The 25929-nt window shown below is 51.7% G+C and overlaps 10 protein-coding genes across 10 annotated transcripts; 2 read left to right on the plus strand and 8 right to left on the minus strand.

Annotated features, from left to right (window-relative positions):
• Positions 1 to 743: 743 nt before the first annotated feature.
• On the minus strand, positions 744 to 1098 carry SETTUDRAFT_27471 (uncharacterized protein; the record flags this gene model as incomplete). The annotated part of the gene is made up of 2 exons (XM_008025538.1): positions 744 to 854; positions 931 to 1098. 2 exons carry the CDS (start codon positions 1096 to 1098, stop codon positions 744 to 746), a joined length of 279 nt encoding a protein of 92 aa, XP_008023729.1.
• A 1632-nt stretch (positions 1099 to 2730) lies between these two features.
• On the minus strand, positions 2731 to 3050 carry SETTUDRAFT_27472 (uncharacterized protein; the record flags this gene model as incomplete). The annotated part of the gene is made up of 2 exons (XM_008025539.1): positions 2731 to 2832; positions 2928 to 3050. 2 exons carry the CDS (start codon positions 3048 to 3050, stop codon positions 2731 to 2733), a joined length of 225 nt encoding a protein of 74 aa, XP_008023730.1.
• Positions 3051 to 3700: 650 nt separating this feature from the next.
• Positions 3701 to 4029, minus strand: SETTUDRAFT_27473 (uncharacterized protein; the record flags this gene model as incomplete). Its single annotated transcript, XM_008025540.1, has 2 exons — positions 3701 to 3826; positions 3892 to 4029. The coding sequence occupies 2 exons, from the start codon at positions 4027 to 4029 to the stop codon at positions 3701 to 3703; spliced, it is 264 nt and encodes an 87-aa protein (XP_008023731.1).
• Positions 4030 to 4431: 402 nt separating this feature from the next.
• Positions 4432 to 6140, minus strand: SETTUDRAFT_107526 (uncharacterized protein; the record flags this gene model as incomplete). Its single annotated transcript, XM_008025834.1, has 2 exons — positions 4432 to 6028; positions 6079 to 6140. 2 exons carry the CDS (start codon positions 6138 to 6140, stop codon positions 4432 to 4434), a joined length of 1659 nt encoding a protein of 552 aa, XP_008024025.1.
• A 905-nt stretch (positions 6141 to 7045) lies between these two features.
• SETTUDRAFT_168462 (uncharacterized protein) lies at positions 7046 to 8054 on the minus strand. The gene is made up of 2 exons (XM_008025835.1): positions 8019 to 8054; positions 7046 to 7960 (listed from the first exon to the last, which is right to left on the minus strand). The coding sequence occupies exon 2, from the start codon at positions 7835 to 7837 to the stop codon at positions 7178 to 7180; it is 660 nt and encodes a 219-aa protein (XP_008024026.1). The 5' UTR covers positions 7838 to 7960; positions 8019 to 8054; the 3' UTR covers positions 7046 to 7177.
• Positions 8055 to 8308: 254 nt separating this feature from the next.
• Positions 8309 to 10624, minus strand: SETTUDRAFT_107358 (uncharacterized protein; the record flags this gene model as incomplete). Its single annotated transcript, XM_008025836.1, is given in 3 exon segments — positions 8309 to 8538; positions 8593 to 10030; positions 10049 to 10624. The coding sequence occupies 3 exon segments, from the start codon at positions 10622 to 10624 to the stop codon at positions 8309 to 8311; spliced, it is 2244 nt and encodes a 747-aa protein (XP_008024027.1).
• A 1853-nt stretch (positions 10625 to 12477) lies between these two features.
• SETTUDRAFT_38706 (uncharacterized protein) lies at positions 12478 to 17005 on the minus strand (the record flags this gene model as incomplete). The annotated part of the gene is made up of 3 exons (XM_008025572.1): positions 12478 to 14714; positions 14779 to 16911; positions 16975 to 17005. The coding sequence occupies 3 exons, from the start codon at positions 17003 to 17005 to the stop codon at positions 12478 to 12480; spliced, it is 4401 nt and encodes a 1466-aa protein (XP_008023763.1).
• A 578-nt stretch (positions 17006 to 17583) lies between these two features.
• Positions 17584 to 18078, minus strand: SETTUDRAFT_76620 (uncharacterized protein; the record flags this gene model as incomplete). The annotated part of the gene is made up of 1 exon (XM_008025597.1): positions 17584 to 18078. A coding segment is annotated over one exon (495 nt), but the record flags the coding sequence as incomplete, so codon positions are not given.
• A 638-nt stretch (positions 18079 to 18716) lies between these two features.
• On the plus strand, positions 18717 to 21903 carry SETTUDRAFT_46850 (uncharacterized protein; the record flags this gene model as incomplete). The annotated part of the gene is made up of 2 exons (XM_008025592.1): positions 18717 to 20101; positions 20151 to 21903. The coding sequence occupies 2 exons, from the start codon at positions 18717 to 18719 to the stop codon at positions 21637 to 21639; spliced, it is 2874 nt and encodes a 957-aa protein (XP_008023783.1). The 3' UTR covers positions 21640 to 21903.
• A 142-nt stretch (positions 21904 to 22045) lies between these two features.
• On the plus strand, positions 22046 to 24875 carry SETTUDRAFT_160535 (uncharacterized protein; the record flags this gene model as incomplete). The annotated part of the gene is made up of 4 exons (XM_008025837.1): positions 22046 to 22240; positions 22319 to 22589; positions 22611 to 24786; positions 24845 to 24875. The coding sequence occupies 4 exons, from the start codon at positions 22046 to 22048 to the stop codon at positions 24873 to 24875; spliced, it is 2673 nt and encodes an 890-aa protein (XP_008024028.1).
• Between the last annotated feature and the right edge of the window lie 1054 nt (positions 24876 to 25929).

Consider the following 25929-nt stretch of genomic DNA (forward strand, 5'->3'; position numbering starts at 1 on the left):
ATACGATTGACCGTACGAGGATGAACACCAGTAAGTTCAGAGATCTGTCGATGTAGACTTGCCAACAGAAGGTGACTTTAACGCCACAATTAAGGTGCGGGTGTAAGGATCAGTATTAGGAGACATTGTAACGATAGATACAGACAAATCGTACAGCTACTCAGCTCAAAGGTGGGAGTTGCGCCAAGAAGAGTTATGCCGAAGCGCCGAGATTAGCGTGGGACAAAACTTTTGTGAGGCACCTCCGTAAGCTTGTGAAACACCGCGACAGGAGCTTAAGGTTTAGTGTAGCTTTAGAGTAAGTAGCTGTGTAGCGTCCACTTACCGTGTACTCTTCCTACTAGAAAATAAATTTCCATCTTGGTCGTCTTGCTGCTGCGCACTGCTTCTCCATACTTACAAGATCAGTCTCACGTCAGCCTTTTCTGCGAGCCAAAAAGGTCTAAACCAGCCTTCTGAAATATCACACCCGGCATGAATCGCAACTCATTACTCAGGCCATGCGCATCACAGTCAACACGAAATCAGCAGTGTGACGAGAAGAGATGCTATTTCCAGACCTAAGCTATCTACCCACTGCCATGGCCCAGATCTGCACATCTCGACTCGCCGTGTCCATGAATTGAATTTGATTCCATCCACATTCCGTCAGTCATGTCGTCGCACCAGATACCGTTGTGTACCGCCCATCAAGCACACCAATCTCCATGGTGAAAGTGGTAGCGAGGCCGCACAATGCCCGTCTAGCACTTGTTGTAGTTGCAGTTGCGCTTGCAGTCGCCGTTGTAGGCCCGGCAAGTGTCGACGCCGCACGTGATGGAGCAACCGTAGGGGTTGTACCAGCATCCGATCGACTATGTAGTTCAAATCAATTAGCATATACACATACCAAACAACCACATCTTGCTCTGTCCGAGGGAAATCACTCACGCCCATGCACTTGGTGAAGAAAGCATCGCACTGCTTGCAGTAGGCGGCAATCGAGGCTGTGTCGACGGCTGCCATGTTGGTCGCCGGAGACTCGTCCTGGGACACGGCAACGGGGCTGCCCATGGCAATGGTGGCCATGGCGCCGAGGATTATGGTGGTGAGCTTCATGGTTGAGGTGTTGAAGTGGAAGTGGAAGTTGAAAGTTTGTATGAGGCTTTGGTTGGTGGGAAGAGTTGAAGTAGTAAAGTGGAAGTGGTTGAGTGTGGTAGAAGAAAGAAAGAGAGAGAGAGAGAGAGTCGGATAGTAGGCAGATACAGATTATATATCCAGTGGATTGCGAGAAGGCGAGGCAGCAAACGCCCGTTCTCTCACTCACTTCGAGTCTGCGCCCCGTGCACCCCGCGAGCGACGTACCAAGTGAGAGAGAGAGAAAAAGCCTCTAGGCAACAACCGCAGTCTTAGATAGTCAGTTTGGCAGTGAACACGGGAGAGTGTGAGAAGAGAACCGCAAGTGAACTGTCGTCAAGAGGCATAAGCTGGAGCCGGCGTGACCGGGTATGCCCTCGAGTCAATCACCTCGACCTTTGGTGACAAGGCACCCTGGCTGACATTGTCTACGGGGGGGGGGGAAACATGGGAAAACAGAGAGTCGCCTCAACGCCCACTTTTTTGCATTGTCCGACGTGGAAATTTCCAAGTCTGGCTTCAGCACTTGCTATGTACTTACTCGGTGATATATAGAAAAAAAATGAAGTGCTTTGCCAGTCTGCTGGAAATTCTACGGCAATTGACTTCGAGATGTTTTCTCGCACATGTGCCAAGTGATGTCTCTGGTCTGATGGGTGTATACACAGTAATTCTCCCAATTGCCAAGTAGACGGCTGCGCTGTCAACGAGTCTCAAGCCGGCGTCTATGCTGCGGTATAATGAGTGGTGAGAATACAGCATAGTGCATCATCTTCATCCACTTGACGCTGTAAAAGATTCAAAGTTTTAACCCGCGCTCGGCTAAAGACTTGCAGCTTGTACAAAGGATCTCCACGGAATGCCATCTTTTAGCTATAACCAAGCACTGACCATTCTCCTGAGTCCCTATTGGTATGGCTTCGTGTAGATCCAACAACTGGGATTCAAAACAACTGTACGTACAAGGAAACGGTTCTTTTGTAGCTGCTGTAGACGTCTGAAGAAGATACTACCCGCGAGTATACACCCATGTCCAGCAATCCTGTTAGGTGGAGTCGGCGTGGGCCGCGGCTTACGAGGAGATACGCCAGAACCCCATGTGGACTGACTGACAAAGCCCATTACCACTCTCGTGGTATCACGAAGACGGGCATTCCAATATCAGAGAAGCAGCCAAGTCGCACGCATCCAGACAATATTCCAAGCGCAGCACACAGTCACGAGACTCCGCCCAGAGCAGCGCCAAAATGCGACATGACAGGAACCACCAACGACACATGACGGGGCGAATCAGACACAATGTATAGAGCCAAATTCCTCTCTACTCAATCACCGACTAGCTACATGCATGTATGCACCACCAAACTCCCCAACTCCCCACTCACAGACCACGAAAACCATGTATGTAATACACCCGTACCTAACCCAATCACACAGCCCGGTATCGACATGCCACGCACTCGCCACAGGCCCCGTGACGAATTCGACCCAAGGTTCGCACAACCCGCATCAACCACTGCAGCCCATGGGCACACACAAAAAAGAAGAAAGCCGGGGATCAAAGCGTATATGTGTGTGTGTGTGTGTGTGAAAGGGAAACGGCCACAGAGGGACTTAGCAAAGGCCGTACCCGCAGTGCTCCTTGCACAAGCTGCTCTGGCGACACGTGTCGGTGCGGCAAGTACCATCGCACGTCGAGCCGCCGTAGTAGCAGTTCTGCAAGCCGAGATTTGTGTGTTAGAGATGGTGATACTGATACCGGCAGGCCATATGCATGTATGTATGTGTGCACCAGGGACAAACAAACTTACAAAGTGGCATTTCTCGTAGTACTTCTTGCAGTCGTGGCAGTTGCGGACTACGAATTTCTTGTCCTTGTCGTTGGCTGCGGCGAGGGCGACGAGGACAGCGAGGACGAGGATGGGGAGCTTCATGTTGAGAGTGATGATGGTGATGATGGTGATGGTGGTGTTGTTGGTGTTGTTGAAGGAAGAAGAAGTTGTGGGTTGAGAGAGAGAGAGAGAGAGAGAGAGAGAGATAGCTGTGGATTGTGGTTGTTGTTGTGGGCGGACAAGTGGGTAGGCTGGGACTGGCGCGGAATATATAGGTTAAGGATAGGTCATGGTGATCAGTGAAGGTGGAGCCTAGCCTGACCCCGAATCGTGTACAAACGCCCAAGGTGAAAGCTGCCGACTGACGCGATGGCCATTTGCTGCCTGCTGGATCGAAGCGTCCAGTGCCTTGCTGCCTGGATGAAACATGCAATTTTTGCAAAGTCGATCGCTATGACATGTCGCAGTACGTTTTTTTTGGCCCGATTTGACAAGACACGTGGGCAGCAGGCCGCTGAATGTGACACTTGGATGCACTTGGGAGAGTATCACCAAGAGATTTTTGCATACTGCACTCGAATACCCTCTGCATTTCCAGCACGACACGCGTCTAAAGCGTCTGTCTCGATTCCTCTCATAAGTACACATTTGTAATTATTCTCTGAAGTACCGTCCATCGCCCGCATAACCACCACATGTCCGCATCTCATCACGCTTGTCTTGGACGACGACGACAACACACCGCATCACCATCATCCATCCAACTTTGCGTATTTGCACGCCGGCAACTGGTCAGGACACTTCTTGCACATGGTATACTGCATGCACGTCTTGATCTGGCACTCGTACGCGCACGGCGCCAGGCCATCCTGGCACAACTGCATACCAATTGTGTTAGTCTGATCAATGTGGCTGCGCAGATATATGCCAGGACACAACCGACCTTTCTGCAAGTGTCGACCTTGAGCCAGCAGTACTGGCATTCGTGGGGGACTTTGTCCCACTCGCTGCGATTGTCTTTGGCGAGGGTGAGAGTGCCCATGGTGGCGACCACGGCGACGAGGAGGGTGGAGAGCCTCATGCTGAGCAAGACAGTGGTGTTGAAGTTGTATTGTTTTGGAATCGAGTGATTTGGTAGTTTGGTGGATGAGTCGGGCGTGTAGTTGGGTTGATGTTGTGGTGGACTTGGACAAACAATGCTCGGGGCGCGACTGCCTGATTGACTGTGAGGAAAGAGCGCGTGTGAGGTCATGGGTTGCGGTGAGTGAGGTGGCACGTGATTCATTCTCTGCTTCTGCGAATATGTGCCAAAAGAACAGCCAAGTGAGTCCAAGAAACACGTGTAGTCAGGTTGAGCAAAAGCCGCAGTGTGCATAGCAAGCTGAGTGGTCCGTCTCAGTATACAATGCAGTTTCAGGACTGCACTGCTTGTTCTTTATTAATCACTAACTCTAGCTCGAGGTACATCAATACACAGCAGCCATCACAACTTCATGTCTCCACGCACACTCGCCCTGCGCACCTCACTCGACCCCTGATGCGAAAGCTGCTCCACATCATCGTCCTTGGTAGCACGCGCATTCTGGTAACTCAGTTCGTCCTTGAGCGCCGCAAAGTTCTTCTCCGCCTCCCAGTTCCAGATACTGTCCGACGCAAAGAGGAGGTCAATCTCTTCAAGCGTTCGCTGGTTGGTCTCTGGGTACAGGGCCCAGATCATGGGAATCGTGATTGCGTTGCATGCGGCGAAAATGTACAGAGTCTTCTCGCCGAGCACATTGAACATGACAGGGCAGAGCAGCGTGAGCCAGCCGTTGCCAATTGACCAGCCTACAACACCCCATGCATTACCCTTTGCTCGCACCTCCAACGGGAAGATCTCAGCGGGGTAGAGCCAGGGCACCGTCAGCCATGTAGCGCCGAAGATGGCTGTGAAGAGAAAGACCATGGACACGGCTGCATTTCCGTATGACGATGCCTTGCCGAGTTCCCCATTTCTAGTGGCTTCTTGTCCGAGATACGAGAACCCGCCGGCGAGAGCCATGGCGATTCCCTGTCCGACAGAGCCCCAGTAGCAAGTCCAGCGTCGCCCGATGCGGTCGAGCGTGAATACGCAAATGAGCGTTGCAAACATGTAGAAGATGTTGTTGGGACCGGCGATCCACTGTCGCTTCCCCGGGCTCATGCCTGCAATGCCAAAGATTGTCGGTGCATATACGGTAACTCCCGCAATTCCGATCCATTCCTGCATGATTTGGAACCAGACGACAAGCTGGACTCGGCGGCCAGTGTGGAGTTTGCCCGAGCCAATGCCAAACAGCATGTGGAAGTAGCTCTGCTTTCGGAAGTTGGAGCGCTCCAGCTCGCACGACGAGACAATGTCCTGGAACTCGGCCTCGGCTCTCAGCTTGTCTTCTCCGGTGTCGCCTCGAAGCCGCGCCAAGACATAGTGCCCCTCTGCTTCTCGACCGACTTTGACCAGCCAGCGAGGGGACTCGGGGAAGAACAAGACTCCGGCCATGAGCATGATGAGCATGGGGATTTGGAACGCAATGGGGAAGCGCCAGATGAATGACGAGGTGCCGTCGCCGTAGAAGGAGCATGCGTATTCCAGCCAGTAGGCAATAACCACACCGAGGATGTTGAGGGTGAACTCGATGGCGATGAATTGGCCTCTGGAAGTGTGCTCGGCGGTTTCGGTAGCCCAAACGGGGATAATGGCGTTGAGGATACCAGTGCCCCAGCCGTTGACCAGTCGTGCGCAAATCATCCAGATGTGGTTCATAGCTGAGCACTGCAGGGCGGCGCCAATGGTACCAACAGCTGCTCCGATGAAGATGGTCTTGATGCGCCCGAAACGATCACCAAGGGAGCCGCCAACCAGACATCCAACCAGCGTTCCGAGATAGTAGACTGAAACAATGCCTCCCTGGAGTAAGGTGTCGTCGACAACAGGGCCGCCATCAGGGCCCCGATGCCCAAAGCCCATGACCGTGTAGTAGTCGTATGCCGTGTTGACACCGCCCATGATACCCTGGTCATAACCGAAGAACAGAATGGACAGTCCAGCGATGCAGTTGATCCTTGAGGCACGATTAGCAGTAATCGAGAGAGTTGCAAAGACAAATCCTACGCTATCAGCAAGCTGCGCTTTTCAAAGCGGTGCACAACATTGAACCTGTGGATCTTATCCATGATGACTGTAAGCTGGGCCACGCCCAAGGAGCAACGACTGGGGATATGGATATGGCAAAACGATAGCAATCGAGTCCGCGCAGGGACAAAAAGGGCGACACTCAGGCAGCCTGCCTGCATGGTGCGCAGACTGCCGTGTCCTATATAAGGCGGAAACATAGCCGACAAAAACCATGGTCTGCTTGACCCGCGCCATCTGCCATCGTGAAAAAAGCCCACTTTTCCCGCAACCATGGAGAAGACCCCACTTCCCATGGGGCCCCAACAATGACGGCTAACAAGCTGACTGGACACAGGCCGCCGTGGGCACATGCTACCATGCCATTGTAACAAGCGCATCCGACGCGTGACTGGGCAGATGCAGTACTAGCTGCGTTTTTGGCAAGTTGCGCGTGCGTTCAAGGGAATTCGAGGCGCCATTACCGGACTGGGTAACCCGACAAGCTTGCCGTGATGGCGAAGCTCAGCGTTGGCGAAGCTTCGCTCTTGGGGCCGCTGCACCAAATGTCTGGACATTGTACCGTTGTCGAGTAATCCAGCAGATGGAGACTGGCGCAGACTCGCAGATATATTGGACCGCTTTCTTATTCTAATCGAGGCTGCATTTGTTCGTGTGGTGCCTATTCCCGGCGGCTATGCACAACCACAACCGTCATGACATCAGAGTGCAGGACAGCCTTGGTCTTGCGTCGGCGAAAACAGCGGCGAGTCTTGTCGGGATCGGCTTTCATTGTTCCAATCGCCGAAATGTGCGCTCGTGACGAGGCATGGCTTCGTACATGGATTGCAGCGTCTGCGAAGAAGCGGTGCAGCTGCGTCCAGGCGCATGTCAGTGTTAAGATCCGGGTTGAGTACATGCATTGCTGTGCTACTTGCCGCGTCGTCCATTACCTGATACAGTGATATGTTCGGAGAGTAGTAGTAGGAGATATCGGGGTAGGCTCCCCCTATATGCGCACCATCGGAACAGCCCAAGCAATATGGACCCCCGACATTCTTTGCATCGAGCTCAAAGTGCGTATGCCCCAGCCGTCTCTTCAAGCCGCCGGCCCTTCAGCGCTCTTCTTTTCGCAATACTTCTTCAGGTCTTGGCACCAAAGCGCAACCTTCTCCTTCAACGTCTCCTCCATCAACATCTTGACCAGCCGTGCCGTCATGCCCGCCATGATCTCCCAAGTCCGCACTTCGCACTCATTCTCACTCAGCACAATCACCTCGTGGAACCGCTCCAACTTGGGCGCAAATCCGTACATGCCTCCGTTTCCTACCCAACTAACCCTATACACCTTGCTCGCATCCGCCGTAAACGTCGCGTCTGCGAGTAACTCGGGCGAGAGGTACGACGTCGGTGCATCAGGCGTCGAGACATCTACGACTTTGAGTTGCGTACGGTTGATGCTGGTGGGCTTGTTCGCGTCCATGACCACCGCGAATTCCATGGCGGTGCCGATGCGCATGCGGCTGAGGTCATTGGCCTCCTCGTCGCCAGAGCTAGACGGCGGCTGCGCGACAATCCGGACAGATGGAACCCACGTGTTCCATGCAGGATAATCTGCTGCGTGCAAAATAGTGTCGAAGACGAGCGGAGCCGGCGCGCGCACGACGGTCGAGTATGAGAGTACCAACGTGGCCTTGTCGCGCGGAACAAGCTTGGTTGTGAGGCCTTGTGCGGGAGGCCAAGATGATTCAGAAGCCATCGTCTCACCCTAACAACAGCTCTAGTCAAAGGTAAGGCGAGGTGCGCTGGGCAGAGGCGGTGGGAAGAGTAGATGGGGTTTGCTACGTCGTCTTCTTGGTGGACCGGCAACACCGGAAGTTGCCTAGTGAACAAATGTTTCAGCCTGGCAAAGGAACTTGTGCCCACAATCGCATACTAACAGTGCACCAGATCTCTAATCTCAAGCTTGCCCCGATCGCCTTACCCGCTTAACTCGTGCTTGTTACCCCGGGATTTCCGAGTATGCGGAAAGATACGCTAAACGGCACACCATGTCCTTATCGATAAGACTAGGTCACGTGATATCCAGATCAGGGTCACGTGACGCTGACCCTCGCAAACCTTCTCCAACACGGCATGCGTGAAATGCATATAATACATTATTTGCTCCAGATTCTGACTTGGAGTCAAACGCTATGCTCGCCTTACTCAGCTTCGTGCTGCCATGGGCTTATTGTTCGAAATCTTGTTTATGCACCGCCAGGAATGTCAAACTCCACAGCTGGGCAATGTTGCTCTCAACGGGGAAAAATGCGCCCAGCGGCTCAGCCCGAAACCCGTTGTTGTACGTCCAGCTCCAGACCTCAATGCTAAGCTGGGCACGGTTCTTCTCAATAAGCGACCACAGATGCTCATACGCAGATAGAACCTTGCTGTACAACGGCTGGTCGGTGCAGAAGTCTGTCTCCAAATCAGTACAATGTGCGCCGCTGCAGAGTTGACGTGCTTAAGTACCCGGCTTATTCGCGACTTCACATCGCCCAAGCTGGCGCCCAAGCCCAGCTGCCATCATGGCCAACTGCCAGCTCCATACCACGATGCCGTGGTAATCTGCTCTGGTAAATGATTGCGCATAGAATGCATCGCCGCCGTACGCCGGGTTCGCCACAAACAACCCTACGTCGCTAGCGAGCCCGACGGGAAACGGCTGGAGGATGTGGTCCGCAGTTTGGTTCAAGAACCTGCTTAGTTGCATTTGATTCGTCGTGTTGAGCAGGAAATGGCGGAAGCAATCGTCCGTATTCATGACGCGCACTACCGGCTGGTCGTTTCGGCCGTCGAGCGCGAGGCCATAGAATGTCACGTTAGACGTGATCGCGTGCACATGAGATGTACCGGGGTACACAGACTGATGCTTCATATAACTTTCAACGAGCGAGACCGCTTCCGGTTGTGAGAGGGAAACTTCAAAAAAGCGCACCGTTTCGTCTTCCCACACGGTAGCGTATTGGTCGGCTGTCTCCTTCCATTCTGGATGCTCTGGGAAGAGGCCTGCTCTGCTGAGTGCGGCAATGGCTCGCAGGCCGGCTGGCACCAGAGCTGTATTTACATTGTACGAGATTCTTCCGCCGCCGAGGCCGCTATCTGTATCGCGCCAGTCTCCAACCGCTTGGCCGTTTCTGAGATGAATCAAGTTTTCCTTGACTTGACCGCCATGGGACGCGAATGGTGCGGACGTGTTCATGATCTTCTCGGCGGTGAGGAGGCCGAGTTTTGCGTACGATAGTCCGGCGTTGTTGGGAAGGAATGAAGCCGCTGTATTGAGAAATGCTTTTGCACGTTGACGGCCGGTTTCCGTGTCCACCAGGTACGTCTTCATCACAATCGGCAGAATGTAGTCGGTATCCACCATCTTGTAGTCGCACAGCGGCTCCGTGGACCGGCTGTTCTTCTGGAGATTTAGGAATGTGGCGTAGTCTCCGAGGACTTCTTCGTGGCATACGGTTCCGTCTATGCTATTTACGCGTTCCAAAACTGATCCAATCGCTGCTTCGATCGCTCCGCCGTGTCCTTCGCTGAGCACTGGCTGGAGTAGAAGCAGTGATAGCAGAGTATCTCGTCCAAAATAAGTCAGGTAACGCCAGGATCCAGCGAGGAGCTTGTCAGTATAAGACAGCAAAGATAGCGATGTTGTCTGCTCTAAATTTTTGTCGATGAGATCTATAGAAGCAGGGTTGAGAACTTCCTGAGGATTGAGCTGGTCTAACTGAGGATAGTTGAATGAGGCATCGAATTGGTAAGTGCCGCTTGGGAACAACAGAGTTGTGCCAACTTCCCGCTTGATAGTAATTGCGTTTGATCTGTTGATGGGTGTAAATGTCAGCCAGGTTGTAGTAGTGTTGTCGAACCAAGTCCGGTTTAGCACCACGCCTCCTTCTACAGTCTCGGAAAACTAGATCGCGTTTTGTACAGAAGGCTCTAAATGGTTTCCTGCTTCGGTAAAGCTCCTGATTGTTCGAATGCTGCCTAAAATTGGTACCGTGAGAATGGCCGAAGAATTCAAGTTGAGCAACCCCGACACGCCAACTCGAGGATTCGAGGAATGTGACTCGCCGGCCACGTAAATTGGTTCTAGTGCCTCTCCTGTCGTTACTGAATTTTCCAATCTTATGGCAAGACTGCCATCTACTCCATTTTCCGGCGCAAAGAAGGTGACGATGCCGCTATTCCCTGCGGGCCACGCTATAAGGAGCCGAGGTCCAATCAATTTCAGATTACTTGTCAATAGGGGGCTTGTAACAACCACATGTGAGCTGGAGTGGCAGTCAGAATAGAAGTGATTTTCATATGGTGGGTCGGAGAGGTGTAGTCTTGTAGCACTGGTTGAACAGGATGTATTATTGACATCCAAAGCTGTTTCACTGTGCAACACCCCCGGTGAGACACCAATGACGTAGTTTTTTGAGACTGCTATTGACCAAAGAAATAGAGTACTAAAGAGCAATACTGCGAGTAAGACCCAGATAACGGGGGTTTTCGGGGCCATCATTGGCCAAAGAGTGAAAATAGCGAGGAAACTGACATGCAGGCCATCGGACCTTCATATATATATATGTCCTAGCCCCCTTGCCAAGGGGGTGAGAAATCCCTGTCATTGCTGACATCGACATCATGCTTGGCGGGAGAGCCGGCTCCAAGCGGAAGTTCTGGAAGAAGTTTCGAAATAAACTTTGACAAGGGACATCTCAACACATTTATCAACAGAAATAACCTGGAATTCATGTGCAAGACTTAAGTGGACTATTTTAGCGACCTGCTCCCTCCTAGACTCTGCATATTATTCTGGTTTTATTCTCTAACTATATATTTATCATTCAAGTGTGTCGATTCTTGTCGCTCGCTACGAGAACAAGCAGTTACCGGATTTCAATTGCGGGCGCTCACATGCCGCGCGAGTTTGATGAAAACCCCACATATGCTATAAATATAAAACGGTTGATGCTCTTGTGTTCTTGCTCTATATATACGCGGCTAAATTGGTACATACTCAATACCAGCTTCTTCGCATAGAGAGTAGCTTTGGATCTCCGCAAACAGCTATTAAACAATGCCTAATGAGTATTGATTCGGCGGCTTTTACTTTGAAATCAGATGATTGAAATCACAACATCATCTTGTACGAACATACTTTTAGCTCTCGACATTTTAATCACATTCATCAGTGCACACTTCAGGGACCTGAAGAATATGAATACTTACGAACATATGAGTATTGTCGAGGTATTATTCGAAGGCCTGCCAGATAAGGCGTGGTTAGTTTGGTGCCACAATTCAACAATATATGGACTAACCGCACTCGAAGATCAGAAACATGTGAAATAGCAACTTATGGAAAAACATACCGTCTCAAATCTTCAATCACAGTGATAGAGTGAGTTTTCGTGCTGCCATGCGAGGGCGAGTATGATTGCATCGAATGGGGGACTGTCTCTCTGGCCCCACAATGTTAGATTTCTCATTAAACTCAAGTATAGCAGAAGGACCTCAGAGTTGTTGATGAAAGTATTAGATGCCACGCAGCAATATCAAGAATGATGTGAACGATGTCGTAGTGATAATGAAGCTGTCTCGGGGCTTTCTCAGGGACAAGACCTCAACTGCGGGTGTGCTCATAGAATCATGATGATGTGATAGTTAACTCTAAGTGCGCATCGCCTCACTCGGACTCTGTAAGCTACACTGAGTTCCCATCAAGCAATCTGAAGGATGTTCAGCCTGTCATAAGCATTCTCACCCAGGACTGAAGTTCGGCTGCAAGATAGTGCGTCTTATAGTGCTATCACTGAAATTTTCCATTGGGATCTCCGCCACCATCTGTGACATGGGCGGATGCTAAATAGGGGCATGGCCTTGGAAATTGGGCCATTGCTTGAAAACCATCGTCTATCTCCTCGCTATCACAAAGATTGAAGCATGTTGCAAAACCGATACGTGACTCACCTGAAGAGACCTACATGTCCTTTCAATTCTCATATGGCTGGAATATATGCCAACACGGCGGCATTTTTCATCTCTAAAAAAACAAGGGATCGTTGTAGTATAGAAAGGTTGATTCGTTTTAGTGAAGATAGACTAAAACACAATAACTACTCAATCGTACCAAGCTACTCCGGGTGAATGGTGAAGTATTCTGCAGTCAACAGTAATAACGTGTGCAAGAAGCGGTCATGAAACAGTGTCAGCAGCAAGTACGAAGTTCTAAGAACATCATGTATCACTGACAATATTCCTTGCATTACCAATAATACTATACTGTAGACTAAACCAAAGTATGCTTGAACATCAAGCGTTTTCGAAATCACAAGACGAGCGAGTGCAGTAGTTGGGGCTTCCAGAGCTTCAGGATTTTGAACCTAGTCCTCCCCGTGCTCCCCGTGTTGGGATACGCGAGCCAACGCTCTTGCGTGAGGTTTTGTCATTACTGTCAACGGCCGGGGCTCTGTCATGAGTTGGTGGTGGGTCACTCGACGATTCTTCTGATAACGTATTCGAAGATTTGGGTCGCTGAAGAATCTTGGGAGAAGGAGTCGAAAGCGATGGTGTATATGGGGCTGGCATTGGACATGACATGTCTCCGCTTGTTACAGACATCCTTGACTTTGGCACACTGATCTTTCTTCCAGTGCTGCGCGAGTCATACCTTCCGCCATTTGGGCTCAGTGAATTTTTGATATCTTCCTCTATTGGGGATGACTCGCTCTCAGACGGACGGTCCGGAATTGGTCGTACCGCCGCCCTCCGAGCTGGAAACCTAGGCTTGACTTGATCACCGTCGCTGTCACTGTCAACTTGTCTTGCCGACTGACGTAAAATTTGCTTGCGGATCTCTTCGTTCGTTCTATCGACCGCTATCGCAACTGCAGTAGCGTCGAGATCATCGTCATCAGGCGGGTCAGATAGTACAGAACCGAAGTCAGATTCCTTGGAGCTATCTTCGTCCCAGCTAGATAGCTCCGTATTACCATGGCTCGAGGCATCGAACCACGGGATGCTTGATTGCGCGTTTTTGAACTCTATGGAATCCGGACCGTACTTCGCGTATGCATCCGCGTCTACCTTTCGCCACAGCATGCCAGCGCCAAACCGGGTTGCAACCTTCTTGACGCCTTTCTTTCTGGAATGATAGTAGTCTGGATTATCAATGACTTCTCCGTTTTGCAATTCGATCAGGTGTGTTCTCGGCCTAACTATTGTGATATTGCTGTCGCTCGTTGTTGATTCTTCGTCTTCGTCGCTTACTTGGTTCTCATCGATATCATTGTCTTCGTCATCTCCATCTTCAGCTTCAGCTTCGTCTTCATCTTCGTCTTCGCCCTGCTCATCATCCTGCTCGTCCTCATCTTCATCCTCGTATTCATCCTCGTATTCATCCGTCTCATCATCACCATCACCATCATATCCGCCATCTGCAGACTGATCCTCCGATCCCAGCTCTGCAACCTGTCTACTCGAATCAAACCACGGTATCTCTGATTGCGCAGAAATGAAGTTGTCATCAGATCCTCCCCAAATTCCGTAAACATCCATATCGACTTCCCGATATATCAGGCCTGCTCTTCCAAATATGCTTTCCAGCGGTGGTAGGCCGGCCTGGAGATTCGCTGAGAAATCAGGGTTGTCGACGATTTGGCCGCTTCGCCAAAGTTGAACCATGCGTGTCATGGGGCGTGCATTCGTGTATTTGAGATCGTCGTCACTGTCATTATCGACGTTTGCTTCCTCATTGCTATTCACACTGCAATCGCTTCCAACCCGTTCGCGTGGGGTAGGTCGAGCGTCGGTTGCTGTGGGCTTTTCTTCTGTGGACATTGCATTTCTGGTTTCTTCGAAATTAGGATTGTGTAGCGAAGCATTCTGAATGCTCTGCTCATGGGCGTCTTGTTTCGGCTCAACTATGTCCATGGCATATTCGGAGATATCATCCGGGTGTGAATTCATAACGGAGGCGCTCGATCCAGTATAGCTTTGAGATGTTTCGCCTACGGGTTGCGAATATGCGCTGGTACTAGCGGGCGCTTGGTCCAAATTCATAGGGTCATCCAACAGATCCTGTCCTTGTGTTACTATGAAAGATGCATTGAACCGATTCATTGATCCTGATGCATGGGGAGAAGATTGGGGGTTGGAATCTATATCCATGGCTTCATCTCCATCTCTAACGCCTTTTTCGTCGGTCACGTCTACCATTTCAGCATCTTCTGATGCATTGGTGTTTGTGTGAGGGAGGTTGAACCCAGCAGATTGGAAAGTAGTCGTATCATTTCCCATGACAACGTCTTCAGTATATGGAGGCCCGTTCCTGGTATCTTCGAATTCATCAAGCTCCATTTGAATATCAGCATCACCATCTCCAAACTCTGTGCCATGGCTATGGCCTTGATCCTGGGATTTTGACGCCATTTCGGGAGGCGAGTGCTTAGTGTCACTATCCACAGGGGGCGACGGGAAATTTGCTTCGGAGGATGCAGATGGCATCCCTGATGTCGGTGGAGGTTGAGTTGGCATCCATTTCATAGGTTCTCCATGAAGTGAGTCAGTGTCAATTCCGTCGCTTCCCCACATGGCTTCATCAGAATCTGTGGTTTGATTACACGAGTCATCATGTATCTGACCTTGTGAATTGCTCGTGCCCCCCCAAACTCGGTGATAAGACACTGTCTTCTGTATGCATATTGCCTTTTGTGTTGTCGACTTTATGTTCATCCTGAGCGTGTCTTTCATCCAGCTTCAACCCGTCGCCCGATGAACCCAATGGCAATACGGAATCCGGCACACTGAATAATGGACTTGCTTCCTTTCTTTGGCTTGCAGCTGACAATTCTGCAGCTGCAGTAGGCTCGAAGTCGTTTTGCCACGCAGCAGCATTTTTCGCCTCCAAGGGTGACCCTGCGCTACCAGAATGGTGATACATCTGGCTCCCGATTGATTGATGTTTACCAGACCCCTGCTCAGGCTGCCATTCTTGTGCTGACTCTTGCTGGATATTTGGATTACGAACATCGTAAGGCATCTGCTCCACGGCATTGTCGGTATCGCTAGGAATGCTTTCACTGCGCTCGAGGACTGGCGAAAGCCCCCTCTTTGAGATTCTTCGTACTTGCGGCGGCCTAGAAGATCTGGTCCCAAAAGATGTCTTCGAGGATTTGGACTTCCGCGATGCGCGTGATACACGCGAGAAACTAGAACTTTTAGAAATCGGCGAAGAAGCAACGCCTGTTCCAAGTTCCAGTTCACACGGCTGAAGGGGCTCCGTCGTAGAGCATAGAACGCTTTCTGTTTGCTGCTTAACATGTCCATCATCGTTGGATTGTTGAGTGGTAGCAGGTGTTGTAATAGTGACATGTTCCGGTTTGGAGACGGATGCCGCTTTCGCTTTTTTGATCTCAGCCGCCACTGTTTTGTTTTGAATACTCGTGTTTTCCTGATCTGAATAAGTATCATGGGGAAGATGACGGATGTTAGGGCTCACAGATGTTTCCGTTGTGAAGGCAGGGCTTTTGGGTGTTGTCAGATTTTGTATACGCACTGAATCCTCATTCACACTGAACTCCGGGACTTTCTCTGGTTCTTTACTGCGCATAGTACTTGAGCTGCATCGCAAATCGAAATACTGTAGATCTTTGAGATTTTGCGGCTGTTGCTGGTCGTCAGCTGCTCTGGTCAGCGCGTCTTGCTCCTCTTTGGGACCTAGGGCAAGACGAACGCCACCCATCCACCTAGTAACATGTTGCCAGCAGTACCTAGCTGTGGCCACGATTCTGAACAACAGTATCCAATGATAACGTGTCGGGGAAGTCCAGAGAAGTTGAAATAATAGTGTGATGGCCCCAGTGGCTAGAATGATCGTGTGGTCTTGCATATAGTTGACACACGCAACAAGATGCGTGGACCACACTGCATATGCAAAGGCAATGATGCTGATGGGAACTGTAAACCACAATCGCATGCTTGCATGCTGCAATCTTTTAACTGCCCGAAAGCAGTAAGATGTTATCAAGACGGTAGTTACGGCGAGTATGAATGAACGCCATAAGCAGTGCCAAGATGAAGCTTGACCACGTGTGCTGTGATAGATCTCGGCCAAGTCAGCTACACTGGTTTTGATATGGTCTCTCCATACAAGAGATACATTTGCGTGCGCCCAGGACACGAAAGATTTAAAGTCAGTGTATGAGCTTGTGAAAAAGCTGAAGAAACTAGAAACAGCCAACTTAGCATGTAGGACAGCCCAGTTCCTTGGTGTTTCCTTTAACTTGGCCATCTTCGGCTTGATTGCAACAATGCTGCTCGATACAAGTGCGGAAATTGAGTTTAGGATATTACCAGGTAGATTGTAGAGATAGCCCAACCACAAATGGGTGGATGGCTTCGTATCAGTCAACAATATAGGAGGGGGCGTCGTGCTCATGGGAGCTTCGGATGTCACTGTTGAGGAAATGGAGGTTTGGTTTGGAGGCGGGGAGCGTTGCTTCGAGGAAACCGTGATTTCTGGAAGCGATAAAGTTGTACGAGTGTAAGTGACGGGTTGGATGAAGTAATAGTGTTCCCAAGTGGGCGGCCCTGACATGACAAGAACAGGATCGGTGTAATATGGCCTTTTAGTACGTGAAGAGGTGGCCATTTTGTCGTTGATATCAAATGACTGAGTGGCTTTCTGGGACCAGCTAGTTTGGTTAAATACTGGGGCATAGTGCGGCACTATGGCAGCAATGGCGCCTGCAGCGTATATTCCAGCTGCTAGCCCAGGATGCTCATCCCTCAAGTGGGCGGCGGCTGGTTGAAGGCAGACCCAGAGTCAGTTCATGATGCGTGCTTGCGTTAGAATAATCTACGTACCTTGAAGCGCCGCGCCTACCACGATAGCCATGGCTGGGACGTAGCCGGTTATCCAAAGAAATGTGTGTGTCTGGTATCTTGATGATGTGCAGTGGGAGTAAGAGTTTGATCTTCTTCTGGGATATTGTGGGACGCAGTGATGGAGCTGATTTGGTCTAGATTAGCACTGGTGGCAAATGTATAGACTGAATTGCAGTATTTTTCTGAAGCAGTGATAGGAAAGCAAACATGGTTTGGAAGACGAATGATCCTCTGCAACCTTGATATTCTCATGTTGGTTGTAAGGTATAAAGAGGACACCACTTTCTTGGTAGTGAAAGAATTGACAATGGGACAAAGAGAAATGCACCCAGCAAACAAAGCGATGGTGCTGGAGCAAGATGGCTTCCGTGGAGTTTGGGCTTTGTATGTCCGCTTTGTTGGTGGCGATGTGAAGCGCCATGCTAATTTTCTAAACAATGGCCTGGTGTTTGCTCGTTCTACAGCAGCTCCCGAGGAATTGAGTGGAACATTGAGATCTCTAGACCGACATACACATGAGTCTATGATCTTCTCTGGAAGCGGCGGGGGTAGATTGTGGTGTTCTTATTATGCAGAATCTCAGGCAGGTCTATTTGCAACAACAATCAACTCCCATGCATGCCCACCGACCTCATGGGCTTCCTGCTCCTGCACATGCCAGCCGGCGAAGCATGCCCTGTAATCGTCCCAATCAGCCTTCGGGCCGGCCCACACGATGCGCTTGACGCTCCTCTCGCCATACGCAGCCATGTACTCCTGGACCAAGCCAACGCGTCTCGGATACACGAACAGCCAAGCAGCTGCTTGAGCAGCGAGGGGCTCAAGGAAGCGAGAGCCGTTGACGACGCCGTGGTGGGAAGCGGGCAGGTACTTGTTGGGGCTGGGCTCCACCTCTACGCCAACTACGTGGAGGCCGTGGGTGCCGGCCATGAGGTACGCTTCGAGCAGACCAAAGCCGCTTCCAATAGACAGGGTGAAGCATGGCGGCGGGGATAGAAGCGTCTGCAGGTAGGCGACGAGCCGGTTGCTGAGGGCGAGGCAGCTGCCGGAATAGGCTGTGGGCGATTCGAGAAGCGGAGGGAGTGGAGGTAGCGCGGGGGCAGTTGAGAGCGCAGACAGGACCCCCTCTTCTATGCAATCTGGGTCCGGGTCGAATGTGCATGTGGTGGGAGACGACGCCATTTGGCCGTGGTGGTGGGGCTTCACTACTTGGTCGGCCTCTGTGCCCATCGTCAGTCAGATGTGCTGCTGCGTGTTAGTGACGGACAAGGACGGCATCTGCTGCGCCAAAGAATGCACACGCCAGACGGTCGGCGTCGCCGTGTCCATGGTGGCGAGTGAAAGCGGTGGCGGCAGTGGCAGTGGCAGTGGTGGTTGCGTGCAGGTGGATTTTCCACCTGTGGCTGTGGCTGTGGCTGTGGCTGTGGCCGTGTCGGTGGCGGCGAGGCGGGCGGGGGCTCTTGCCCTGCAGCGGTCGCTTCCTGCCCAGGCTGGCGCGGCGGCAGGAGCTATGGCCCACGATGTCGTCTGCACCTGCATGCACGAGATGCACGAGGCCCGCACCCCGCCACACGGGCAGCCAAAGACACCTCAACACCAGGCCGCACTCTCCACTTCGCGTCTTCACCGCCCCATAGACACGGCGACACGCGACACGACACGACGACACGCCACGGCACGACACGCTGGGGACTCGCCGGCGCGCCTCCACGAGTGCTGCCATGGCTCGCTACAACCCCTTCGCCTTCACCCCGGGCCCCGTCATCTTCTTCACCAGCGCCATCTACATTGGTCTCTTTGCTGCTCTGCTCGCCATTCATCTGACGGTACCCGCCCATCCCTCGCATCCCCCCCACGGCATCGACCTACCTCAGGCCTGGGCCGACCTCCAGCAAATCACCCGCCGCTTCCACCCATACAACAGCCATGCTAATGATCACGTGCGCCAATACCTTCTCGAGCGCATCCAAGCCATCATCGCCGAGAAGCATGCAGAGCCTGGCCAGATTGAAGTGCTCGATGACCTGACTGCCAACGCCACCTTTTCGTCTGGCACTACTTCTGTCTATTTTGAGGGAACAAACATTATTGTCACCATCCGCGGCTCCGACGACGACGAGCCCTTTGACGCCGCTGAACGCAGACGCGATAATGGCGGCGTTCTTGTCAACGCACATTACGACTCCGTCAGCTCCGGCTACGGTGCCACCGACGATGGCGTGGGCGTCGTGACGGTGCTCCAGCTTCTCTCGTACTTTACCGAGTCTCGCAATTGGCCCAAACGCACCATAATCCTTCTGCTCAATAATGGTGAAGAGGACTACTTGAACGGCGCTAGGGCTTTCATGCGCAACCCCATATCTCAAGTTCCCCATACTTTTGTCAACTTGGAGGGTGCTGGTGCCGGCGGCCGAGCGACCCTGTTCCGAAGCACAGATACCGAAGTAACGCGCTTCTACAAAAGGTCCAAATATCCATTTGCGTCGGTTGTAAGCGGCGATGGCTTCAAAAAGGGTCTCATTCGTAGTGAGACTGACTACCGCGTTTTCTATGGCGATCTCGGCCTCCGTGGTCTTGACATTGCCTTCATGGAGCCCAGAGCACGCTATCACACGGTCGAGGATTCAACACGCGAAACATCTATCGACTCACTCTGGCACATGCTATCCGCCGCTTTGGCCTCGACGGCGGGGCTGGCATCTGTCACTGGTACCCAGTTCAGCGGACCACAGAGCCTCGACAACGGCAGGGTCAATGCAGGCATTGGCAGTGACAGCGTTTGGTTCGACCTTTTCGGCAGGGTTTTTGTCGTATTCCAGCTCCATACCTTGTTCGCGCTGTGCGTCACCATGTTGGTAGTGGCGCCACTTGTGCTCATCGGCCTTACGGTTGGTTTATCAAGGGTTGACAAGAACTACTTGTTTGCCCGCAAAGCATACGTATACTCGTCGGACGACGACCATCCCGTGCGCCTCTATGGTTGGCGAGGTGTTTTTCGATTTCCCATCATCTTTGTCGTTGCCAGTGCCATTGTGGTTGCTCTGGCCTATCTGATTGTCCGATTCAATGCCATGATCATCTATAGCAGCCCATTCGCTGTCTGGAGGTAAGTCATGTAAACACTGCCCCGGTAATTTCGCTAACCCCTGACATAGTATGATGCTATCTGCTTGGTTCTGCGTCGCCTGGTTCCTGTCGCGTGGAGCAGACGCTATGCGACCCTCCGCCCTCCACCGCATGTACGCCCTGATATGGCTTTTCATTGGATCCTTCATCGTTCTGACCATGGTCACGGTTTTCGTCAACAACTACCAGCTTGCTGCGGGCTATCCCATGTTCTTCTATTTTGCCGCCGTTTTCTTCGCCATTCTTCTCTCGTATCTCGAGCTCTTCTGTGCGCCGACAAAGTCTGCATATGCGCGCCATGTCGACCAGACGAGCACTTCACGCCGCAATTCAGAGTCGGCTAGTCGTCCTCTTACAGGCAGTACCAGTGCTGCACGGTCTGATGATCGTGCGGTAGGGGACGATGACGCAACCGAGACTACCTCGTTATTGCGAGGCGATCGCCGCGGATTTGCGAGGTACGGCACCAGGCGCGACTCCACCAGCGATGGAAGCGAGGATCATGGCCACGGCAGCCGGCGGCGAGACGACGGAAGCGTATATCCTGGCGAGCAAGAGTGGAGCGGCAAATTACCCAGTTGGATCTGGATCATCCAACTACTGCTCCTGGCGCCCGTCGTCATCGTCTTGGTGGGGCAGGTAGCTCTACTTTTGACATCGGCACTCTATCAGACGCCATCTGACGGCAACTCAACCTTGTTCATATACCTCGCCATTGCTTCGCTGAGCGTCCTGCTGCTTACCCCTATCGGTCCTTTCATTCATCGCTTCACCTATCACATCCCCACCTTCTTGTTCCTGGTCTGTGCGGGGACTGTCATTTACAATCTTGTCGCATTCCCCTTCAGCAGGGATCACCGCCTGAAAGTCTACTTTGTTCAACGAGTCAACTGTGAGACTGGAGTCAACACTGTATCCCTGACTGGGGTGGATGGCTACGTGCAGCGCATTGTAGGCGAAATCCCTAGTGCACAAGCCGCACAGTTCAACTGCACAACGCCTGACGTTGCGACGCGTAAGGAGCTCAAAAAGTGCGAATGGCACGGGCCACCTGCAGACGTTGTCACCAAGGCAGTCGACGCCGCACCCTTGAGGCAGAAGCCAGACACGGACAAATGGCTCGATTATGAGATACACAAGGGTAACAGCTCCAGCACAGCAATGATACGTGTTGTCGGTCAGAACACGCGTGCATGCCGCATCTTGTTCGACTCTCCCATCACCGATTTGGCAGTTGCTGGCGCTGTTTCAGATTCTCGCTTCAAGCGTGTCGGAGCCGCTGGCACCCGGGAAGTGCGGCTTTGGCATCGTGAATTTGGTCAACCGTGGAACGTTAATGTGACATGGGACGCCAAAGAACAATCAAAGCTTTCTGGACAGGTGGTGTGCATGTGGTCGGATGCCAACGCAGGTGCCATCCCTGCCTTTGATGAGGTAAGGCATTATCTGCCTACGTGGGCCATAGCCTCGAAGATTAGTGACGGGCTGGTCGAGGGCTTTAAGCAGTTCGAAATTTGAGCTGTCGTCACGAGGCGCTGCAGCGTTGATCCCTGTCACCGTTTCGAGCCCTTTTGCTGCGAAATCGTCTTTGGATGCATCCCATCGCGGCGTCATCGGTCATTTGTTTCGTTATGCGCATGTCCTGAGGAACCATTCACGTCTTACTCCTTTGCTCGCTGCCCCGTCCTTGCTCCACTCGCCATAATTGACTTCTTAATTCGTCGTATTTGGCCCTTATTCAATGGCTGGCCGCATAGTATCTTGGTCAACTTTGTAGGCGACAAAATATAACGAATTTCGCTTTAAAAGCCCGGACTTGGACGGGTCGGGTCCCTCACCACGGTGCACTTTCTGCCCATTCCACGAATCCGAACTATATTTTTTCAGCCTCACAATCGTCTGACGGGGTTTGGCTTGCACAAGTATGAGCGAAGCTTTCGAATCAGCCCAAGACTATGCACAACGCTACCTGTTGCCGATCGCTGTCGGGTCAATACTCGCCATCCCTGGCGCATTTCTTTTGCTTACCGGCAGCACTACTTTATTGCAGACAGTGCCATGCATTTCACTGTCAGCCTCGACGTCGAAACTTCTTCCAGACTCCACGGCCACGCCATCCGTTTGCACCGCGTGCAATCCTTCAGGATTCCATCTGCCAACATCAAGACCAGGTGAGTATGTGCCGGCGACGTGTTAGCTTTTGCGCACTATCACCTCGCGTCCGACTACCAGTTCGTTAATTCTTAGCGCAGACGAGGGACTAGTGACAAGTGGTGTCTACCGATTGATCGCCTCCACACGCAACGTTCTCAAAGCCACTGCGACTCCATCAGCCGACCGGTACCGTTCTGAGGCGCGCTACGAGCTGCTCAGCTTTGCTTTTACACTACCCCTTTTGGCTTTGATCATCGCGATTCGACCAAGAACACCCATTTTCATTGTTCGGCAACTACCCAATTCGTGGGCGAGTAGACACCAAACATCTTGAGCACTTTTTTTGCATTTGCTCGCACTCTTCTTTTGCGCCAATCCAAAGCTTGACCGGTGCGACTTGCTGGTATTGATTTTTGTCATGGTTGCGTTTGACTTGTTTCAGCAAGGCTTGGGCGAGAGGACACTTCACGAATTCAATCAGCCACGCGACCAAACATCGTCTGCTGAAACCCCTGATATGGAAACTTGCTCAAATCATACTAGCGCGAGTATGGCGATTGTCGCAGCAAAAGAGCACCTGGCGCATAGGTCAACCACATCCGACACGACCTTGACAACTTTTGATGCCAAAGACCGAGAGATTGTGCGGCTGCAACGAGCACTTACCGAATTGAAAGCCGCCCACAGAGCTAGCGAAGCGCAACTTCGCGTTTCAAAGGAGGAGCTTTTCAACGTGCGTGAGACACTCAACGGGACTCTTGCCGAGTACGCCAACCTGCGCGAGGAGTTGAAGGTTCTCAAACAAAACCTGGGGCGCGACCACCAGGCCATTGTATACCGGAAAGACATTGAGCTATTTGCACTTCGCAAAGGCAACGAACAGAAAGACCAGTGCATCCGCGACCGGGACGTCAAGATAGAAGAGATGAGCAGACAGCACAAAGCTGCGATTGAAGTGAAGGATGCCCAGCTGAGGCTGATGAAAGAGCGGATAATCTCGATAGAGCGAGAGTCGAGCCCAAGGTTCACGGAAGAGGGGGAAGACGGTGACCATGCACTCGAGGTGAGGTTACTGCGAGTGAGGAAGAGCAGCAGAGCCTCGCAGCATGGAGAGGAGGACAAGGACGCCATCATCGCACGACTCCGCGAACAGCTGTCTGCTATTCCCTCAGTCAGTGACGACATCGTCAATCATCAAGCCGAGCTGTCGAGGGCATGGGATGTGGTGGAGGAGACCAAGAAGGCTTTGAAAAAAGAGCGGGAGAAGCGTATCCAAACACAGGAACAGCGAGATGAGGCCATGGTAAAGCTGTGCGAAATCGAGGCACAGAGTGGGAGTCGAGCAAGCACCGTGGCAGGTCGTTTGCCAACAATAAACGAAAATGACCACGACAAGAACGAACTTGAAGCCATCTTTGACACGACCCAGGAGGAAAACATCCGGCTATATGCAGAAGTGGCAGCTCTCGAGAAGCGGTTAACTGATGCAAATTCACGCACATTCGCTGCTGTACAAGAATGCGAGGCGCTGCGATCACAGCTGAAGATGACAAAGCCCAATGGGGGTGATGTCAACACCGCACGCCCAAGTGTCGTGCACCATGTACATCTTCAGCGTATGGAAGATCAATTGGTTGACCTTCGGGATGCGCTCAAAGACAAGGAAGATGAGACAAGGAAACTGAAGAAGTCACTCGCCAACAAAGATTTGTACGTCAAGGAGATCCAAGGGGAACTCGACGCCGCCGCTACCTTTCACACTCAAGACCAAGATGAGATTGAACGTCTCAAGCAGTCTATCTCAGAGCTTCAAGCAACCAAGTACCAGCTCATGCTCGACCGTGAGAGACTCGTAACAAATCGACCCCGCCACCGAGTCATTTCAACTGAGCGTACAGACCGCACATCCGCCCGATCCAGCGGCGCCACCCTCATCCAGGAATTGAGCGCGGCATCAAATACGCCTTCAGAGAACAATGCACCTCCGACAACTGCGCAGAGCGTAACTGTGCCAGAACGGGAAGGGAGCATCCAACAAACACCGGTACGACATCTTCGAAGCAAGAGTTCACATAAGGCTGAGCTCAACCGATGGAGCTTGATGTCGCAAAACCTGCCACCTCCAGAGTTGAGAGAGTACAAGGAAACACGAAGGAAGAGTTCAGGATTCAAAGAAGTGATGCAAAAGATGGTTGGCGGGAACAAGAAAGAGGAGTCCATCATCCGGCGCGCCCTGACTCCAAAGGATAAAAACGCTCGGACAAGGCCTTCGACGGCTGCCTCGAATGTCGCGGTGAAACCGGTGAGACAGACATCAGCCAACAAGGTGGCCACGTCGCCTGTTCCGCAGAACGTGCGCGCACCCAAGGCCATGCGCAAGAGGCCTACCAACCAGCGCTACTACGCCGAGCAAGAAGCCAGCGACCAGGAAAATCAGGTCCCCGAGCGACCGCACACCATGGGAGCGAATGTGCCTGAGAAGCCAAAGAGCCGTCTACATTGGGGTGCTACGTAAGTTTTGTCATGTTCTTCTTCCATCTGCTATCAATGTGTTACTAACGCGCCATAGAAATAAGCTGAAGCGGCGCTCACTTCTCTGACCGTACCATCACGCGCACCCACACACTCACACTTTTGTGTCCACGATAAACGCTTAATGCCCCCCCTGTGCGTCTGGTGTTTTTTGGTTTTTTTTCGGATTTTTTTTTCGGGTTGTTCTTGTTGGCTAATATCCCAACGCACGAAATCATGTTTCTTAGGGCTAGATGAAATGGTTGTCACAATGGCCTAATGAGGATATGTGGGCGGCGTAATGGTAGAACTCCATAGCAGGACAGCGTCGCATCTACGTGCGACGAAATGATCTGATCTTGTTGTCTTTGTGTTTTTTTTGGGTTTTTTTATTCCCCAGACTAAGTTGGAACAATGGATGGGTATCAGCAGTTTTGGGGGAGGGGGGGGGGCGTACCTTATGTTGTTAGCGTCGTTTCCGCGTTCTGTGTTTGGCTTGGTTCTAACCGTTCTGTGCGATTCGCTGTTGCATACGTAGAATTATGCCAACTTGCTATGGGGGCTCGGGGCGTACTCATATACGCTGAAGTCAGATTTACCCTACGTGTGGCTCATGCTCATGGCAATTTTTCCAGATTACCGTCCCATGCTCTTTCTCTCTCCCCCCGCCTCAAGTTTTTTTTTGAATGGCTGGTGAACAGTTTATGTTTGGTCTTAAGAAGTGCTGTGTTGGCATGTTTGTTGTTGTGAATGTGATTCTGTAAGGTGGGATCGGTCGTGGTGTGGCGTGACAGTGGGTCTTCTTTGAGGTTGTTGTGTTTCGTTCGTTCAGAGGGTAATCAGTGAGATTTATTGCGTATCCTGTCGATGTTTTTCTCGGTTGCTGGAAGGTGGATGAGAGTAGGAGAGGGACTGCCTCATTTCAGTAGGGAGAGGGATGATGGGAAAATGCGAACACTGGAATAGAACTCGCTATTGTGCTATTAAATATTTAGTCGATGTATATCTAGTATATACCGGTCAGTATTGGCATCAAAAAACCGGAAATACTAGTCAGGATTAAGACAATATATCCGTTGAGAGTAGAGTGAGTGGCATGAATGGAAGAGAGGAGACTGTTCGAGGTCTTGGATGAGGTTGAGA

This window comes from Exserohilum turcica (assembly GCF_000359705.1).
Source record: "Exserohilum turcica Et28A unplaced genomic scaffold SETTUscaffold_15, whole genome shotgun sequence".
Lineage (NCBI taxonomy): Eukaryota > Fungi > Ascomycota > Dothideomycetes > Pleosporales > Pleosporaceae > Exserohilum > Exserohilum turcicum.